Source organism: Magnolia sinica, chromosome 17, assembly GCF_029962835.1.
Source record: "Magnolia sinica isolate HGM2019 chromosome 17, MsV1, whole genome shotgun sequence".
NCBI lineage: Eukaryota > Viridiplantae > Streptophyta > Magnoliopsida > Magnoliales > Magnoliaceae > Magnolia > Magnolia sinica.
This window is the reverse complement of record NC_080589.1, coordinates 65,749,960-65,770,780: the sequence shown is the minus strand read 5'-3', so window position 1 is coordinate 65,770,780 and position 20,821 is coordinate 65,749,960. Positions and strand designations below refer to the sequence as shown.

At 39.8% G+C, this 20,821-nt stretch overlaps 2 protein-coding genes across 2 annotated transcripts in view; one reads left to right on the top strand and one right to left on the bottom strand.

Annotated features, from left to right (window-relative positions):
- Positions 1–3,224, top strand: part of LOC131230214 (puromycin-sensitive aminopeptidase) — a 34,973-nt gene extending 31,749 nt beyond the window's left edge. The window contains exon 33 of the mRNA XM_058226032.1: positions 2,880–3,224. Coding sequence (XP_058082015.1) covers positions 2,880–2,960 — 81 coding nt within the window. The 3' untranslated portion in view covers positions 2,961–3,224. The remainder of the gene's footprint in view (positions 1–2,879) is intronic.
- Positions 3,225–5,177: 1,953 nt separating this feature from the next.
- LOC131231099 (bifunctional L-3-cyanoalanine synthase/cysteine synthase 2, mitochondrial) lies at positions 5,178–16,382 on the bottom strand. The gene is made up of 10 exons (XM_058227192.1): positions 16,042–16,382; positions 12,772–12,881; positions 11,170–11,227; positions 10,262–10,525; positions 9,277–9,414; positions 9,109–9,160; positions 7,984–8,063; positions 7,312–7,371; positions 6,302–6,382; positions 5,178–5,401 (listed from the first exon to the last, which is right to left on the bottom strand). Exons 1-10 carry the CDS (start codon positions 16,159–16,161, stop codon positions 5,303–5,305), a joined length of 1,062 nt encoding a protein of 353 aa, XP_058083175.1. The 5' UTR covers positions 16,162–16,382; the 3' UTR covers positions 5,178–5,302.
- Between the last annotated feature and the right edge of the window lie 4,439 nt (positions 16,383–20,821).

Below are 20,821 nucleotides of genomic sequence, written 5' to 3'. Positions count from 1 at the left end.
ACTATGGATATTTATTCAAGGGTTCCCGCCTCTGCATTCTCGAAGGATCGATGCGAGAAAAGATCATATCTGACCTACATGGAGGACTGGGCGGACACTTCGTAACGGATAAAACATTGGCCATGGTGGAGGAAAAATACTACTTGCCCCATATGCAGCGTGACATTGAACGGATCGTAGTACGATGTCGTTGATGCCAAGTTTCCAAATGTCATGTGCAAAATACTGGCCTTCATATGCTGCTTCCCATTCCAATCGCACCTTGGGTGGATATCTCTATGGACTTCATTTTGGGTCTTCCTAAGACTAAAGGGGAGCAGATTCAATTTTTGTTTTGGTGGACCGTTTTTCGAAGATGACCCACTTCATTCCATGTAAAAAGACGATGGACATCATGCATATCACCGGTATATTTTTCAAAGAAGTTGTGACTTTACAACACTGAAGGCAATAGCTTTAGACAGTGTTTCGAAGTTTGTGGGCCACTTCTGGCGTTTCAATTCTCTAGCGCATATCACCCTCAAACATACGGCCAAACTGAGTTAGTTAACATGAGCTTTTATAACCTTTTGAGTATTGTAGGTGACCACGTATCCCAGTGGGACTTCGCATTATTTGAGTGAATTGTACTAACGGAAAATCTCCATTTGAGATCGTAAATGGGAGAAGTTCACATCATGGACTCGATTTGGTACACTATTAGCAGTACAAGATCAAGTGAGCAAAGATGTTGATACTTTTGCCAAGCATGTTCAAGACTTGCAAGTTCAAAAGAAGAAGATCGAAGACAACAATACTAGGTACCAAGAAGCTGCGAATGAATGTCAATGTGAGAAGATATAACAAAGGTGATTTAGTTATGATCCAATCCGCAACGAAAGGTTTCCGAGGAGAACTTACAATAAGTTCAAGTCTAAGAAGATTGGCTCATGCTGAGTCAAGAAGAAGTTGGGTAACAATGCCTACAAAATCGAGTTGCCAGATGATTTAGATATCTCATCGACTTTTAATCTGGTGGACTTATTCAAGTACCATGGTGAGGCATTTGACGTGCAAAATGAAGCCATTATCGATATGGATAATCAACTCCAAAAGAAAAAGAAGGAAGAGGTTGAACAAGTATTGCGAATGAAGTCTGCTAACACTTGACGGGGCCAATACATGCAATATTTGATGAAATGGAAGAACAACCTCTATTCTGAATGCAAATGGATCACAGGTGACGAATTGAAAATATTGGATTTGGACCTCTACTACTTGTATGAAGCATGGATCATAGCCCACCGTAGAGCTCAACATGTGCTGATTGTTGGACTGATTATTTACAGATTTGAAAATTGTTGGACTGATTATTTTTGGGAGATATGAGAGGCTGATTTAAAGATTTGATGAGGGTATAATTGATATGACTAAAGATATGGGTTGGATTTAGAGATTTGATTGCTTTTATATTTTCTTTTTATTAGGCTTTTGCCATATGAAGAAAGATTAGATTAGTTTGTAATAAATTGTGATTGATTCTGTTAGTTGTAGAGATTTCAATTAAAGATTCTTTTAGGATCTATAAAAGGAGGGTAGTGGTGTAGGAGTTAGTAATTTCGAACAATTTTCTAAATGTTGTCCTTCTTTAAGTTTCTGTAAGAGAAAATGCTGATATTAATAAAAGTTATTTCCCTCTCTACTCCAAGAACGCTGATATTAATAAAAGTTATTTCCCTCTCTACTCCATTGTTCTTGTCAGTATTCTTTTCTATTTTTTTTTTTCTTTGCAATTTCGGTATCGATGTCTCATTGACTCAATAACTGGGCTGCACCATTGTTTGATGGAATGTGCACTGATTGGACAGTAAAAATAGTTAACAGTTCAGTCCCAGTTATTCCCACCAATAGGAGCCACGGAGACCCCCTTGGCTGTCCACAGACTTTTCTTTTCTAATAGGAGCAATGCTCCAGTGGTACTGGTACCGCTGCAAGCTTATGGTGAACTGAGAAGATGTGGAGCCTACATGACATATTCACTCCAGCCAAACCAATTATCAAATGCGTCAACTTAGAAAGCCTACATAGCCCAAGAATCAGACCAATCTAAAACTCAGAGAGGCCACAACATAGGAAACATATCGACAGGGAACGTCCATTGTTGATTAGAATAGGAGGCCAACCATGTTGTGCATATGTAACCAACACCATTCAGACCTGTCATCTAATCCAGATGAAGGGTCAAGCCAAAGATTCAGGCTCTTTTACAACTCGGGTGGCCCCAGTGAAATTCAAGGGTGGGCATTCCCTCCGAGCTTGTTCCCTTTTCAGTGGCCCACCTTAGTTTTTGTTTGTAGGGGTTGTCTGAGGTGACGCACCTGATAGACAGTTTGGATGTCTGGATGCATCATGTGGGCCCCACATCTGCCTGGTAGCACTGGAGCGCACCCCCCCTTATAATATCGCAATTTGTGAACCATTCATCTTTCACTCATTGTCCATGTATTCTAACATACTGGTTTGCTGGAGAAAATCAATTATGGTTCTGTTTGGGGAGGAAATCCTGCAAAATTGGGATTATTTAAGGTGGGCCCCATGCCCTCCATGCAACATTGAACTTGGCCGATGAACACTGATTTTGAAATGTTCTAATATCACGGTTTTGCTCTTTAGCCGTGTCTAATCTGACGAGGGATGGTGGCCCTAGAGTCTGGATTATGTCTTAATCCCAATTTGTTAGATTTCCTTCCGAAACTCTCTACATATTCTCTCGAAATCCACATATCTAGAAATCTACAGTTTGCATTGGAAACTTACAAATGAATTTTGAGTGCTTGCTCTTCTAAAGAATGATTGCTTTTATCTTCTCATATCCCTGATGGAAACATTGTTTGTTACAGGGACAACTAGAGAAGATAATGTCTGCGAACGGACTGTCCGAGAACGTGTTTGAGATCGTCTCGAAGAGCTTGGCTCCTTAGTAAATGTTGTGGGCATTTTCTGTGAGGTAAGATTCCGCTCACTATACGGGTACGCTGAAATTTGGGTTATTTTGTTTATCGTATTTATTTAAGTAGCTTATAGGAAATTGAGGAATGTATGGCGTGAATCAGCACTTCCCCACATTTCACGTTGAATAGTGAAAAGTAGGAAAGTGAATTAAACATGTATAAATCAAAGATAGTCTCACTCCAAAAAGGTTATATACAACACCGATTAGCTTATTGGTGGAAAGTTCATCCTAATCCTACTTGTAAGCTCTTCTGCCCACATCATAGATTCTTCCTTTTTCTTCATTATTTATTTATTTATTATTTTCTTTTTATGAAAGTTCTGCGGTTGATAGAAGAAAGAAAATATCATTCATTTGGGTGCATGCAGGAATTGAACTGTAAACATTTGGGGTCCATTTGTTGTGCCGTTGCTCGGGTTTGGTACATGGAAATGCTTGAAAACACTCCTTGGAAAGGCTTTCCTATAAAGAGTATGCTGTTTCAGCAGCAAGCATTTCCTCATAAGTTCTTGTTTGTCTTTTCTTGGGATTTTAGAAGACCCCGAATGCTGTTATTTCCTCTGCAATCCGTGGTGTGTTTGGATATATGGAATCCATGCGGAAATGGAAATGGTTTTCCACTGACAAGATGGTTGGGCTGTTTGGACATGTGGATTCCACACAATACTTCTTACTCTGATTCTATCACAATATTTAAGGTGACAAATGTCTAATGAATTTAAATTTTAACTTTCCATCCAAACAAGCACTCCATTTTTTAGAAATTATATTTTGTAAAGTGACCATGGAAATTACATTAGATAGTTATTATTTTATGATTATCCATGAAATCCATGTATTCAAACATGCCGCAAATATAAATCATGATCTCATGGAATGCAACCGCATCACCCAAACATCATAAAGAGAACGCTTTTTCAAAATTTAATTTCCAATTAGGGCTTTACGTCGAGCTGAGTCGAGTTGAGGTGGGCCAAGCTTGGCTTGACTCGTCCTTGCTCTCCTTGAGTTCGAGCTCGGCCTTGAGCTTACTATTGGAGCTTGGCTTGTTTGCCAAACATTTCGAGTCAAGCTCGAGGCGAGCTAGTGGATCGAGTCGAGGCAAGCTTACCTCGAACTTGAGGAGAGCCTGCTCCCAACCTGCACCTGACTCAACCCAGCCACCCGACCCAACCCTCAAATCAAATATTCAATTATATATATATATATATATATTAGATAGAGCCATAGAGGTACCTTGTTATTGGTCCTAAGAGAGAGTGTGTGTGAGCTCGGGTGAGTAGTCGAGTGCAAGCCGTACGGCTGAGACAAGTCCGGTAGACACTGAGTCGAACTCATGCAAGTAGGAGAGAGAGAGAGAGGTTGGCTAAACAATGGAAATGGTAAGAAAGGAACGGACTGATATGAAAGGGTAGGGTTTAGGTTTTATATTTTAAAATATAATATGTTCGAGTCGAGTCAAACTCTGCTATGTTTGAACTCGGCTCGTTTTGAGTCATATGAAGCTGGACTCGCCCCGATATCGTTTAAGCCGAGCTAAATCAAGCCAAGCTGAGAGAGCTTTTCGAGCTAGCTTGGCTTGTGTACAGCCCTATTTCCAATACAAGCATCCAACTGACCCTTCGGTTTATAATCAAGAACTGATAAAACACGGATTCGTCTGTTTTCCACTTTATTAAACTGATAATTACAATGTAATTCGATAGTGTGCCCGAACACGCAAGGGTGTATTTTTCTACTGCATTAGTTACATGATACTCGGGCTGGGCATGTCAGTTGATACGCATGCACTAAAAAATGGTACACGTATTGTATTAGCTCAAATAAAACAAGCTAGCTTGCGTAGCCACTGTTGCTAAGTTACAATTCCCAGACCAGATTGGTTGACAATATTAACTTTTACTCCATGGACGCTTGTTTGTGGGACCATTGGATATTTTTCATTTTAAACGTCCAATAAATGTCCACCAATCTGATAGTAAGATGGTCAAATAAGCCTAATTTTTGGTTCATAATACATCTACACTTGTATAATACGTGTTGGCAGTTCGATTATTCATCCATGGCATGGCCCATAAAATCAACGGCCTGGATCCTTAAAGCCATAGGGCCCACTTGTCCAAAACTCAATGCTCTTGATCAGAATTTCACCCCCCAAAAAAAATAATAATAATAATGTAATAAATTAAGAACAATAACCTATCTTATTAATTGATAATGTCTTTTAACCTTCAGAAGGTCGTGTACATCCACCATTGCTCAAATCAAACGGTGATTGATCAGAGGATGGCCACAAACGAAAGGCTCAGATCAGTCCACAGAAACTGGTAGCATCTTTTCTGCTTCTTCCCTTAGCTCTTGAAACAGCACAGATGACAAGTATCTTTCTCCAAAGCTTGGAAGAACAGTCTGAAATTTTGTACCCCAAACATGGTCAGTCAACCCATAACAATACATACACGTGTGCATGTGTGTGGTACGTGTATACATTCGTACACCATGGTTAGGATCGTCTGATCATTGTGATTTTCGGCCCAGGAAGCCTTACGATGAGTGAACGGCTATGATAGTATAAATTCATTGGTGTGGCCCATCAAATGTGCGGTGTGGATTGATTTCTGGGCCAGATGCTCTTCGTGGTGGGGCCTATGTTTTTAATGGTATTGATGTCCAACACAAGTGGCATATTGTTGGGAACGATGGTAGCGGTAGATTGCTGGTTGGTGGGTGATCAGTTCTTTATTTTCACTCATACTCTGGCCGAGTATGATGAATGATGATACACAGGCACTTAGAAGCCAACGGCCCACCACAATGATCTGTTTCGCACGTATCCCATATAGTCAAATGCACTTCGTATGGAATCAGCAAAGTTCATTTGGACATTCCAATCAATTGATCTGAACCGTCCAGTAAATTTAGAACACATTTTATCAGCTGATGGGGAAAAATCACACTGATCAGATGATCAATCTATTCTTCGCTGGCCTTGTTTTTACAGCCATCCATTTTTCCAAGCCATGGAGAGGATGGTTACAATTGCCTAACAAAAGTGATTCTTTAGAATCGTAAGTATTCCAAGATGGGTCCTAATAGATAGATGGATCAAAGTGCTTAGTGACCTATTTTGTGTGAATGATCCAGACCGTTCATACCAAAGACTATTGATCAAATGGTTATGTTGGTCAGATCAGTCTGATGTTTGCATGGTAACCCATGAAATGTGCTCTGGACCTAATGAACGGTCTAGATCAATGGATTGGACAAAGTGTCCCAATCAATTATATGGCGGAAATAAGATGTTCATACCACAATGAGCTTGCCCTTGTTCTCTGGTCTTCTTGCAAGCCTCAGTGCTGCAACTGTGTTAGCCCCTGAAGAAATCCCAGCCTTCAAAGAAAAAACAAGAAAGTCTGTTTATACAATGAAACTTGGTCTTGAGTCAGGTCCAGGCAAAATAAGAGCATTTATATGGTGGAGCCCACCTGATGGATGGATTATATCACAAACATGTGTGGTCCATCTGCAGTGTGTAAATCATTTATATGGTGGGGCCCACCTGATGGATGGATTAGATCACAGACACGTGCGGTCCTCGACACATCCGCAGTGTGTAAAGCATTTATATAGTGGGGCCCACCTGATGGATGGATTAGATCACAGACGTGCGCGGTCCTTGACACATCTGCAGTGTGTAAAGCATTTATATGGTGGGGCCCACCTGATGGATGGATTAGATCACAGACACGTGCGGTCCTTGACACATCTGCAGTGTGTAAAGCATTTATATGGTGGGGCCCACCTGACCCGTATGTAGCGGGGATGGAAACCCCATGGGTGGACCTGGGATGTTGCCAGGCCCATTTAAGTCCCACTATTTGGTAGGGCCACACACATCAGATAAGGCAAATGTGATAGTCATCTGTACCATGGGCTAGAAGAAGTGGGGCCATCCTGATGTGTGTATTAGATCCGTCCCGTCCATAAGGAGTGACCTTTTATGTTAGACCATGGTGCCAAAAATCAGCCCCATCAGATACTCAGGTGGGCCACGCCAAAGGGAACAGTTGGTATGGGATGCCAAACCAATAAAACTTTCCAGAGTTTTTATGGGCCCGCAGTGTTGTGTGTATTTCTTCAGATACGCCCCTCCAGGATGAAGGGATACAATAAAATCAGGCCATTCCAAAACTAATGGATGGAACTGATATCATGAACACATCAGGGTTGGTCCCACAGAAGTCAACACTACCCGTATATGTATGTATTTATATATGTATATATACACATTTTTAAAAAAAGTAGGGGAAGAAAATTACAAAAAGTCCCTCCTTTAGTGCCAGCTCTCTAGCCATCTTCACAGCATCTTCACTAGTCACCTGTTGGAATTTATGAGCCATAGGATACATGATTGTGTACGAAATATTGACAAAATCAACGGTATAAAAACAATTATATCTGTACTTAAAAATTGGGATTTTTACCAAAAACATCCTCACTGATTCAGATTTTACCAAATAAATGGTGCATTTTGGAGGGGTTAACTTACCAAAATGCCTCTTCTTTTGGATGGGTCAATAAAGTGGGGGCCCAATTGCGATTTTCATGACATCCAACCCGTCCAACGGATGCACCCCACCATTAAGAACAAAATGGACAAAAAATCTTATGGATCCAATCATTAAGTGGGCCACACCACCCAAAAACATCCAAATTCATGTATAATCCATCTGATGATTTGACCAGGCATATTTTTGGTTTGGTGATCATCGTGTTTGGGAGCATATGTTGGATAGGTTGAATGTCATGCATATACCATGTGGGCCGCACAATTGTCCACTTTATCACCGTTTAAAGAAAAATATATATAAAGGGAATTTTGGTATCTTGATTCATGGAAGCATTATTTTGTAAAATCAGAATTCTAGAGCATTTTTTCATAAAAATCCTTTAAATTAATATAAAAAATAAAATAAAATCGGAATACATACTTCGAGGACCTGTTCCATTACATCCATGTCCAAAATCTTTGGTTGGAAGCCAACTCCATTGCCAGTAATAAAATGAGGACCTATCCCACAAAATCATGTTAAAACACAAATATTTAATTGTCCACATTAAGAGATTTATTGAAATTATAGCTCTAACTTATAAAAAGTAATGCAAATAATAATAATAATTTAAAAAAAATCCAACAAACAAATATTTTAGATCATGGATTAAGATAGCCTAACTACTCCTAGTTTGTAAGACAGAGTATGCACATAACCATGTGTGCAACTCGGAAGGGGTTGGGTCGAGTCGAGGGTCAACTTGAGCCCGGCACGTTGAACTACAACGACTATATTGTGGAAAAATGAAACTAGTTTATTTCATTAACAAGTAGGAGAATATATAGAAGAGATTGGAGATCTCTAAACATATAGGGAGATCTTAATAGACACATATTAATAAAAGATATAGTATCTTAATCTACCTAATATACTCTAACATGACCCAATCTCAAGATGAACCAGCCCGTAACCATACTTTCATGGCAAAGATGGACCAGAGAAGGCTTGAACGGAGGCGGAAATGATCCAGACCATCAAAATCTTAAATCAGTCGTATCTCGCAAACCTTAAACCTTAAGATCCATCGTGTCCATTAGGTGCACTGCCACATTTTTACCATGGATCATAAAAATAGTCCAATCCAAGACTTGGTGGCCCATAACTAGGGAACAATGTAAAATCACTCCTAAAAACTCTAAATTCAGTGTAGCCCGCGTGAGTCTTGGAATGTAGTGATTTTCAGTAAATCCATTCATCCTGTCCTGGCATGTCAGATGAATGGATTGGATGGCATATACACACCACAGTGGACCACACACAATTTGGACAATTTCAATGGCAGGACTTCCCATCTCAACCGTTCCCCATGATGTAGCCCACCAGAGCTTTGAATTCACCTGGTTTTCGCACCCCGGTCCAAACACATGGTTGTGAATCCGATTGGCAGGGTGGATCTCATCATCATGAATTCCTCCGTCCACATCCGCTAATAGTCACACCCCGACACGCCTAATCATAGTCACTCAAGCATTTTTCATTGAGTTATAGATGTGTAAGTGTTACCTGGTTTTCCACCATTTAATACATTGCTCTCCGCAGGCTCTAGCCCATATATCTACCACATACACAATTACAAAGTGAAATTAGTTTTTTTTTTTTTTTGGTAATGCATAAAAATGGTGCTTTGAATTGAAAATAAACAAACAAATAAATACATAAATACACAAATACCTTCACATTAGGATTTTTTGCTTTGAGATACCTCCCGACGCCGGAGACGGTGCCTCCACTCCCAATTCCCATCACAAAGATGTCCACTTGCCCAAGAGTATCTTCCCATATCTCAGGGCCAGTAGTCTCAAAATGTACCTATTTGTCATACTTCTTTCATTAGATATTCCATAGAACTTTGTATGTAAACCATCTGTATATACATTTAAAAGGGATGATCATAACCATCAGATCAATGGACCCATATTTTGAATTTTGTTCATAGCTTTTGCTTAATGTCTAAAATAAGCTCATGATCAAGAAGCCAATGTTGGAGTACAAAGACTTTTAAGCAATAGCCCATCGAGAGTGATTTTACAGGAGTAATTTGATACTCTGGCTGCGAATGACGCTTGATATGCAAGAACTTAAAAATGGTACATGTGGCATATATTAACTTAAAATAAAGTCTAAATTTAGAACCCGCTGTTGTTACGTTACAATCCATAAATTGATTGGTTGAACAATCCTAACCTCTGATATGTGGACACTTGTTTGTTGAAATAAGAGCATTGTATATTTTGCATTTTTAAGCGTCCAATAAATGTCCACCAATTTGATATTCAGATCATCTAAGAATAATCTTTATTTACCACTCATGATTTGGAAGGTTTAATTTGAATTATTTGTATGAAAAATATGCAATTTATAAGTAATTTATAAGTGCCTGCATATCATCCATGACACTTTGCTAGAGTATCAAAGGTTTCTCTTGATATTAATGTAGAAATGATTTTTGCGCCGTTTGTTGTCATTGTCATCATCTTAGCTTTTCTCTCCGTAATTTGGGGCTTCATATATGGTCAACGGGCGCTACTTAAAGAAACTGAATATCTTTAGGTTAAGAATCATATATATAATTTTAACATAGTATCAGAGCAGATATTGTATTCATATCTTTTATCCATACATATATCGTAAGCAAAATCGATCAAGGTGGACATACCTGAGTATTTGCAGGATTTTCGAATTGTTGAAGCATGAAAGCATCTGGGGTTGTCTCGGCAAGTTCATACGCCTTCTTCACTGTTCCGCCCATGCCCTTGGTAGGATCTGTGAGGATCAACTCAGCCCCAAAAGCTCTCATGGTCACCCTCCTCTCGAGGCTAGTGTAAGATGGCATGGTGAGCTTGAGCTTGTAACCTTTCAAAGCCGCCACGAATGCCAGGCCTATGCCCATGTTCCCCGATGTCGGCTCGATCAGGACCGTCTGTCGTTCCAATGGAAACAAAAATTAGAGAAAAACAATTTAAACTAAGGGTGTCTTCCATGAGTTTTGAGGAGAGATTGAAAAGCGGCCACCATTGGCCTATTGGGTCCCACCATAATAGATGGACCATGACCCAAAATCTTCTACATTGAAAATCCTAGTAGCCAATATGAGCATTTTTTCATTTGAATGTGGACTCATTTCTATATTCTTCGCTTTGTGTGGTCAACATGTTAACAATTATGAAGTAAAATATGACAATGGTCCACATTCGACTGAAAAAAATGGCCTAATATTGTGATTGGGATATTCTAATTTGGGAGAGTCCCAGAGCATTATGCATCACAACAAATCAATGGAGTAGATCACTGAAACATGGGACCATGACCAACTTGCCAGAATTCGAAACGTCGACTCGGACTGGGTGGGACCCAATCCAGTTAGACTCTCCGAGTCAACCACGACTCAGGCGAGTCTGGCCAATTCAGCCCCTGCTTGAGCGAGTCGCAACTCGACTTAGGGCTGAACAGGTCGATAGGAGTTGCAGAGTCTTTTAAACATGGAGGATTGTATGTGAACATTTCCATTCTGCTATCATGAGCTGTGAGGACAATGTCTCAAAATTGGACCATTAAATAACTGACCTTGCCTGGACTTATCAGGCCCTTCTTTTCTGCATCTTCTATCATTGCAAACGCTGGTCTGCAATCCAAAAATTAAAATAAAAATTCTATAAATTATAAATGGGCCACATTCCATGCCCTTGATGAACATAAAGGCCCACTTCAGGTCCGCTTGTACTGGAATATTAGGCTGAAGGACCAGGCCTGGCCAACAATCTAAGCCTGTCTATGATCAGGACATACTCGAGCTGCGTCTGAGAGCCCATTGGATCTGAACGGCGCAATTAGGGTTACACCTAGAGCTGTACACGAGCTGAACTGAATCCAGCTTGGCCCAGCTCGGCCAGCAGGCTACCCTATCTCGAACTCGGCTCGGCTTGGTCCTCGAGCTTGATTGGGCAGCTCGGTTCGGCTCGATCAACAGTTTGGGCCAACTCGAGCCAAGTTCAAGCCGAGCTTGAGCTCAATCTTTCGATCCGAGTTTGAGTTCGAGCTTATGAGTTTAAGTTTTTAAGTTTTTAACATATATACTATATAATTTATTTAAATATATAAATATTTACAAAAAATTTATATTAAGTAAACCCGATCCAAGTCGAATCGATTCGAACTGAGTCAATTTCTGAGCTGAGTCGAATTGAGCTTGGTCTAGCTTGGACTTGGCTCGAAATTTTTTCAAGCTCAAAAAATCAGCTCGACTCAGCTCAAACCCAGTTTCAAGCTGAATGTGCTTTTCCGAGTCGAGTCGAGTGAGTTAACTGAGCTAACTCGGTTCGTGTACAGCTCTTACACCTAATGAACAGCCCAGATGTTGCACAAAACTGAGTGGCTGGGCCCAGGCTTGGGCTGCACTGGGCCATGCATAATCATCACGATCTAGGCTTGGACCTGTTTGTTTTCGCATGGGTCCAAGCGGGGATCAGGTCTAGGATTTTATGCTGGTCAGGCTTGGACGGACCTTGACCTAACCCATTGACATGGCAAGCTTGACCCAAGAACCCCAGGGGCCAGCCTGGTCCATGAATGGTTTAGAAAGGCAAAAACTCAGCTTGACTCGGAACTCAGTTGAGTCAAGTCGAGTCAAAAATTCCGGTCAGTATCATTTACTTAATAAGTATAAATAATGTTGAGTTGTGGTGAGTCGAATTGAGTTTTATTGAGTTCAACCCGAGCCACATTGATTTTTCACTAGTCTATGAACCATGGGCCCATGTATAGCCATAGCCCTACTGAAAAACCGGTCAACCATCACATGTGGCTCATTTGACAGTCCAACAACATAATGTTTCTGGTGGGACCATCTCCACAGTGGTCCCACCCAGAGTTTAAAAACCCAAAAACTCAACTCGACTCAATGTCCAGTCAGGTCAAGTTGAGCCCAAGGCTCGAGCGAGTCTTAAATTGACTCAACTCAATATCGAAGGAGATAGATTCATCAAGTTCAGACCGAGTTTCTCAGAAATTCGGCTAGAAATCTCATTGAGTTGAATTGAGTCGATTCGGCTGAGTCTCGAGTCGACTCAGAGAGTTTTAGAACTATGGTCCCAATAATACACGGCTTAGATGTCACAGCCATGTGCCAGGAGTATTTGCATGTGGGGCCCACCTCAAAAAGGGAAATACCTGTCTTTGACGCTACAGGTAGGTTGCATCATCTCAAGCTTGACAGCTACATAACCCCCACACCCTTCAGTCACCTTATTAAGATAAACGAGTGGGGTTTTTCCAATGACCTGAAAAATTCAAAAAAACATGTACCACATTCAGCTCACCAAAAGTAGAGAAAAAGGGTGTATCTATCAAAAAGAGGTTAGGACGCAAGTGCTATTACGGCACACCGTGTGCAAGATCCGAACCGTCCATTATCAATCAGGTGGGGCACACTGATTAGATCTTGTAGCCATGTCACTCTTCAGGTGGGCCATAGTGCACAAAGAAAACCGACGGCTAAAACGACATTGTCCTGGACATCCAATTGGACGCGGATTGCCTGCCGTCCATAATCTAGGTAGGGCCACCGTGATGTATGTGTAATATCCAATCCGTCCATCAGTTTGACAGGATGATTTTAGGATAAGATCCCAAATACGAGGCCCAAATCTCAAGTGGACCACACCACATGAAACATTGGGGATTGAAAGCCTTTCATACACTGTTTCCTGTGGTGTGGTCAGCTTGAGCTTTGGATCTTCCTCATGTACTAAAATGATCTGACGAAACGGATGGACGGAGTGGATATGATAGATACATCATGGTGGGCCCCACGGAGCTCAAAGCTGCAGGCAACCTGCGTCCCATCCAATTGCTTCGTACAGTTTGGCCAGATGGGGAACGGATTGGCTACTCCCCCTGACACCAGCCCCGTGGCTGATGGTCGGTGCTCTGTGGGCCACTCCATGATGTACGTGTTTCATCCATTCCGTTAATACATTTTTACAGATCATTTTAGGCTTGATACAAAGAATGATATGGATATAGATCTTAGGTGGGCCACACCATAGGACAAAATTAATGGATGGACATTCACAATTAAAATTCTCCTAAGGCCCACTGTACTCTTTATTTGACATCCAATCTGTTGATTTGGTCATGAAGACCTAGATGAAGGGAAAACATAAATATCAGCTTGATCCAAAACTTTTATGGCCCCAAAACGTTTTTAATGGTCAAAATTCATTCAACACTGTTTCCTGAAATGTGGTCCACTTGAGATTGAGATATACTTCATTTTTTTTTTTTTCATATCATAAAATGATATATCAAAATAGAGGGACCGCATGGCTGACACACATACATCATGGTGGGCCCCACAGAGCACCGACCACCAGCCAATGGCTGCTGTCAAGGGAAGTAGCCAATCCGTTCCCGGCCAGAAGATAAAAATAGAGGGTCCATTTATGGAAGGCTTGGGTCTCTCACGTGTGTGCCATAGTAGGCACGTGCGGATGTGGGACTGCACGTGGGACTTGAACTGCCTGCTCCGGCCTCAGGAAGTTCCTGCGGTCGGAAGCTATGTGGGGCCCAGAGAGATGCTCGTGACAAATCCACTCCGTCCACCATCAGTTTCGCAAGACTACAGTAGATTAAAAAGCAGTCAGATCCAAAACTGGGCCACACCAAATGAAACCGTGAGAACCGAAACGTCCACCGTTAAAACCTTCCTGGAGCCGACCATGATGTCTGTATGCCATCCAAACCGTTCATAGGGTTACTAGCACTCAGATAAAGTATATTTACAAATATCATTCCGATACAAAACTTCTCGGGCCCCCACAAAGTTTCCGTGGTGGGCGTTCAATCCCCACCTTTTCTTATGATGTGGCCCACCTGAGTTTTTAATCTGCCTGATTTTTGGATACCTGGTCTAATGTACTCTTGAGAAGCTGATGAACGGAGTAGATTTGCCACAGGTATCTCTGTAGGGCCCATGGCCTTAGGCACTGAGCTATACATGTGCCGGGGCTGTGTGGGGTCCACAGAGATGTCTGTGACAAATCCACTCCATCCATCTGTTTTGAAATATCAGATTTGTATATAATTATAAAATCAAGCAGATTCAGAACTCAGGTGGGCCACGCCAACAAAACAGTGGAAACATAAATTTCCACCGTTGAAACCTTCCTGGAGCTGACCATTATGCTTATATGCCCTCCAAACGGTTATCACCGCTCAGATAAACTCGAGTAACAAATGTCATGCAGATGCAAAACTTCTGTCACCCCCTGGCGTTCAATCCCACATTTTCTGTGGTGTGGCCCACATGAGTTTTGGATCTACCGGAGTTTTAGAATCATGCCCTATTGTAGTCTTTCAAAGCAGATGGACGGAGTGGATTTGTCACAGACATCTCTGTGGACCCCATACAGTCCTGAGCACAGGAATATCTTCATGCAATCCGAACATAGCTTCCGACCATAGGCAATTCGCATCCCTTCACGTGGAGTATGGTCCACAAGGGAGCTGATATAGACACCCACTCTAATGATAACACACCCTTTATTTTATATTTATGAAAGATAATACTACAAATTTCTACTTCTTTGCTGCCAAAAGTTGAAAAGATGGGTGAATTAATCAGTCTTCCAGCCAAAATTGCAGAAAAGTGCTCTATCTCAATTCCCAAAATTGAAAAATGGGCCTTTGGGCACTGAAATAGTACATAAGTGCACCATCTCGATTCCCAAAATTTAAAAAATGGGTGTATTTTAATAAGTCTAGTGGGTGTAAAAAATCACTTCAGGAAGAGAGATTTTGCACTGAAACAGTATAAAATTGCACCATCTCAATTCCCAAAATTTAAAAAAATGGGTTCTTGGGCTATGAAATAGTACTTAAGTGTACCATCTCATTCCCAGAATTGAAAAAAAATGGTGCACTATCTTAATTCCCAAAATTGAGAAATAGGTTCTTCAGCACAGGGTTAAATGATTTAAGTTGTAAAGTCTATCTTATTTGGATTTAAGTTACAAATGATTTAAGGTAAATTACTTTTTACCTATAAATGAGATGCGGATGAACCCCTATAAATAACTTAGAAGTAAAAAAGGCCATCCAAACACAGAGCGTAAACGATTTACTTGTAAATTATTTGTAACTTAGCTTATCTAAGAACATCTAATAACTCCTAAAATATTATAAAGATGGGTGCTAGGGCATTAAAATACTATAAAAAGTATGCTATCATGATTCGCAAAAATTAAAAAAATAGGTGTATGCTAATCAATTAGGTCGGTGTAAATGTACACAGAGATATGGAGAGAGAGAGAAAGAGAGAGCTTAGGTGTTAGGGCATTAAAAAAAAAAAGGTGTATACTAATCAATTAGGTGGGTGTAAATGTAAATAGAGATATGGAGAGAGAGAGAGAGAGAGAGAGAGAGAGAGAGAGAGATTGCCTGAGTAGCATCCTTGTTGATTTTAATTCCTGATAACGGTGGAGTATCAAGGGTGGGATGAGTAGAAAAACAGCTCCTTTGAATAAAGCTTCTCTTCCCCAATCTCAAAAATCTGGCCATTCTCTCTCTCTCTCTCTCTCTCTCTCTCTCTCTCTCTCGCAAAACACTTGAAATACAATACCCAATTTATAGAATTTTGAAGTGGGTCTCAATATCCACACCCTATATTTTGACAAATACACCCATTTCTCCTACTTTTGGTATTAGAACAGTACAGTCTTTGAACTACTTTAACACCAAAAGTTAAAAAAATGGGGTGTATTTCTCAAAACCATGGCTTATGTCATCTTATAGAAATATGGCTTGGCTTGTTTGGCTGCTCTCATCCATTGGCTTGCATACATTGAATTGGAAGTCCTTGTCTTGGACTTCCATGGGGACGAAAAGATGCTGTTTGGGTGCATGAAGGTCCATAGCTTGGCTACTTGCACACGCAGGGCACACGTGCGAGTATGAGACACATGTACGTCATCATATCTTTCCATCGGGTGGAATGTATTGTTTAGATCTGATGTCCTAAAATTCATACCATTTCAAACTTCAAGTGAAGCACAATCTACACGGATTCCATGCTGGCATGTGTGCCTCCTGTTGCACACGTGTGCTCCTACTTGCATTGGGACACTTGAACAGATTAAACAATTGATCTAGACTGTTCATTAGGTCCACCACTTATTTCATGGCCTATCATTAAAAATCTCACTGATCTAACAATATTAACCGTTTGATCACTGGCCTTAAAATGAACGGTTAAGATCATTTATACAAAAATAGTTCCAACCAACAATCTGATTTATCTATTTTTTAGGGACCATCATGGATTGCTTATGATTCTAAAGAATCACTTTTGTTAAGAAATCGTAACCGTTCCATCATAGGCTTATAAAAAAGGATGGCTACAAATAAGTAAATCCAAATTAAGGATGGATTAGATCATCTAATCTGTCTGATTTTCGTATGGTAGCTCATGAAATGTGCTCTAAACTTAATGGACGGTTCAGATCAAAATAACGAGATGATGCAACAAGGAAAACTGAACTCTGCTGGACCATCTTTCAATAGAAGTAAAAAATAAAAACCAGTGTTTTTCACTTGTAAGGTGGACCAACCACGAGCGGAGCGTAAAGATCTCATCAAGTGGACCATTTGTTTAAGTTAAATGAAATCAGATCAAATTGTCGCTACTTTCGATTGAGAACGTCCATTATTTTAATACATGGAACTCGCATGATGATTGGATGGTTAGGATCCGTCTGGGGTTTGAGTATGGATTGGAATAAACTCGCACCCAGATGAATTATTAATTGAACTTTGACCATCCTAGGTTTATACTCACGTCTACTTACTCATACCCATGTTGTCCACCCAGATTTTTGGCCCCTGTTGTTGGAAGTTGTGTGGGGCCCACGGAGATGCTCATGATATATCCACTCCGTCCATCAGATTTTCAAGATCACAATAGGTCAGGAATTTAAAAATTAGGAAGATTCAAAACTCAGGTGGGCCACACCAAACGAGACAGTGAGAATGGATAGGTCCACCGTTGAAATCTTCCCGGCGCCTACATGATGTTTATATGCCATCCAAACGGTCCATAGGGTTATTACCACTCAGATAAACTGCAGGCATAAACATCATTTGAATATAAAACTTCTGTGGCCTCCACAAAGTTTCCAATGGTGAGCGTTCAATACCTGTTGTTGTGTGGTGTGGCCCACATGAGCCTTTGGTTCTGTCTGATCTTTCGATTCATGGTGTACCGTGGTCTTGCCAAAATGATGGACAGAGTGGATTTGTGATGGGCATCTCTATGATAATTATGGTCCTCCACAGCTTCCACAACAGGCAACATGTAATTAGCTTCTAGCCCCTTGATACATGTGTGGAGGTGGGTGCCCTAGAGAATTTGGTCAGATTTTTGTTTTTGTTTATATTACACGCACACACCCACATACTTCACATGCACATCCCTGATGAGCGAAAATTCATCAGGACATCTTGGGATTCAATTTCAAAAAGTTATTTAGTGAGTGATGGTAAGATGAAAAATTGGATTGGCTATCAACGAAGCCTTACTCAAGCTTTATTTGGTTTGATAAGAGTATTGAAAAGAATGTTATTAACCACCTTTGAAGAAAAAATGTGCAAATCTTTAATGAACTATTTCTGGTGGAAAATTTGGATGGAATGGGAGAAAAATGCAACCATAGTAATCAAGATAACCGGAGGGTGAATTTTCAACATGAAAGAGAAGAAGCAAAGGGTGGAAAAATTATAAACACTGACTTAAGGTTGTGTTTATATATCGACTGAGATACGTGCGCATTAATGAGAGGGTAATCATGACTTCACGTACGATATGATTCTAGACAACGTGTCATATGGACATTTTAGAAGGAAGCGGCAGAGAATATTTTTTGGTTTAGCCTCAATTAGATAGGATCAGTGGGAAGACAAAAATGAAGAAATGCGTAGATGCCCATAAGATGGAATTTAAAAGACAAAAATGACTTCAATAAAGTCTAAAACAAACTCTTTGCATTATTATTACAGGGGGTAAAATTGGCCAAATATTAAATTTCAAATACTTTTTATTATTAAAATATAAACATCACAAATCTATAACTTGGTTTAAAATGTTTTCATATGTTCCTTTTGCATTCGAAGTTATCTACCTTTAGAAAATAAATTACTCACTTTGTGTGTGTGTGTGTGTGTGTGTGTGTGTGTGTGTGTGTGTGTGTGTACATTTAGTTGCAAGGATCATGAATCAAGAGAATGGAAGAATGATAACAAAATAGTGAAGTAACTCCCGACCGAGACCTAAATGGCAACCTAACCGCATAAGAGAAATGAAACACCCCCAGAGCTAAAACGCAGGTGTCAATCTCTCTGCTATCAACACAAATGAATAAGAGAAGATCACGTCTCCTAAGGTGGCGGTATTATTATCTACAGGTCGAGTCACGAAATCTCAAGTACAAGTACTCGATGTCGTGAATCAACAAGTTCGGGTAATAAACAAAGGCATTAGTCCATCGGGATTCATGTCACTCCCTCTGGTGGGGTCCTCCTGAAATCCCAATATAAGATAAGCAGACAGATATAGGGTTCTTTAATTCAGAAGCGAGTGCCTTATATTTATTGTCATTTCTATTTTTATTTAGAATGAGCTCCGAGATAGTCAATTCTACTTTCTATATAGAATAGTGGCATATATGGGATTCTTTGATTCAGAAGCGAGTGCTTTATATTTTTTGCTATTTCTATATTTATTTAGAATGGGTTCCATGATAATTGACTCTATTTTCTATATAAAATAGCGAAAGACATAGGGTTTTTTGATTCAGAAACGTCTTATATTTATTGCTATTTCTATTTTTATTTAAAATGGGCTCCGAGAGAATTGATTTTCTTTTCTATATAAAATAGCGGTAGATGTGGAGTTCTTTGATTTAAAAGCGAGTGCCTTATATTTATTGCTATTTCTATTTTTATTTAAAATGGGCTCTGAGAGAATTGATTATATTTTCTATATAACATAGCGGCAGATATGAGGTTCTTTGATTCAGAAGTGAGTGTCTTATATTTATCGCTATTTCTATTTTTATTTATAATGGGCTCCGAGAGAATCGATTCTATTTTCTATATAGAATAGTGGCAGAGTGCCGTAATAAATAGGGGCAGTACTTGCTTGCTTTGCAATTTTTGGCTCCTAACCGCTTACTTACTATATGTGAGAAATGGCATTGAGGTTGACCTTATGGAAACTTTCCATGAGTTGTAGCGGTGTGGACTCCACCATTATGTGTGTCATACATCCACACCTTCAATCAAATGCACCATTTCATAGTGGGCTACACAAGCTTAAAAATTAGGTTAATCTATTACATAAGTGGGCTACACCACATGTAATAGTTAAGAGTGGTTACTCACCCATTGAAACTTTCACGATCATTTATTAGGCCCATCGAGATGTGGTTCAAACATCCAGCCAATTTATTATGTGTGTCCCACTTGGATGAGGGTCACACCAAGTTTCTTCTATATTTAAAACTAAGGTGGGCCCTACAAAATGATTTTAGATTGTTTAAGCATGTTTCTCATGATTTTAGATGGTATGACCCACTTGAGTTTATATACAATTGATTTTTGGAATATCCTATGATGTAGAGGGGATTCTCATGAGGTCAATCTCATATATAAAGGTTGACCTTGTGGGAATCCCCTCCATCACCTAGAGGGGATTATCACGGGGTAAACCTCATGACCCACCTGGTATTAAAATGAGTAATGTGTTTTCTAAAAGTAAATAACTTTGAATACAAAAAAGGACATGTGAGACATTTTTAACAAGTAATAGTTGTTCGATAATTTAGATTTTAACCATAAAAGGTATTTAAAATTTACCATTAAGTAGTATTTGGAAAAATTTACCCTTATCATAATAATGTGAAGAGGTTGAGCTTTAGGTTTCATTGAGGTTATTTCTGCCTTTAAAATTCCATCTTATGTATATCTTACGTGGTATCTATTGTTATAGAGTTGTGATAGAGGGCTCCATAAGAGCCACTGTGATATAATGTGATATCCACTTTATACATCTATTATATAAATATGTTATGAGTGTGTTTGATTTTCCAAACATTTGGTAAATACACTCCAAGTGAGTAGTAATTATTTCATTAGGTAATTACAGCATTGTTATCAATGTTTGATT

What these genes read in the sequence shown, in the direction of transcription:
- LOC131231099 (XM_058227192.1), bottom strand. Translation starts at nt 16,161, where the DNA reads ATGGCCAGATTTTTGAGATTGGGGAAGAGAAGCTTTATTCAAAGGAGC. An exon ending in GCCTGATAAGTCCAGGCAAG is followed by an intron (nt 10,526 to 11,169) that starts GTCAGTTATTTA and finishes TTGGAACGACAG; the next exon opens with ACGGTCCTGATCGAGCCGAC. An exon ending in TAATGGAACAGGTCCTCGAA is followed by an intron (nt 7,372 to 7,983) that starts GTATGTATTCCG and finishes AAATTCCAACAG; the next exon opens with GTGACTAGTGAAGATGCTGT.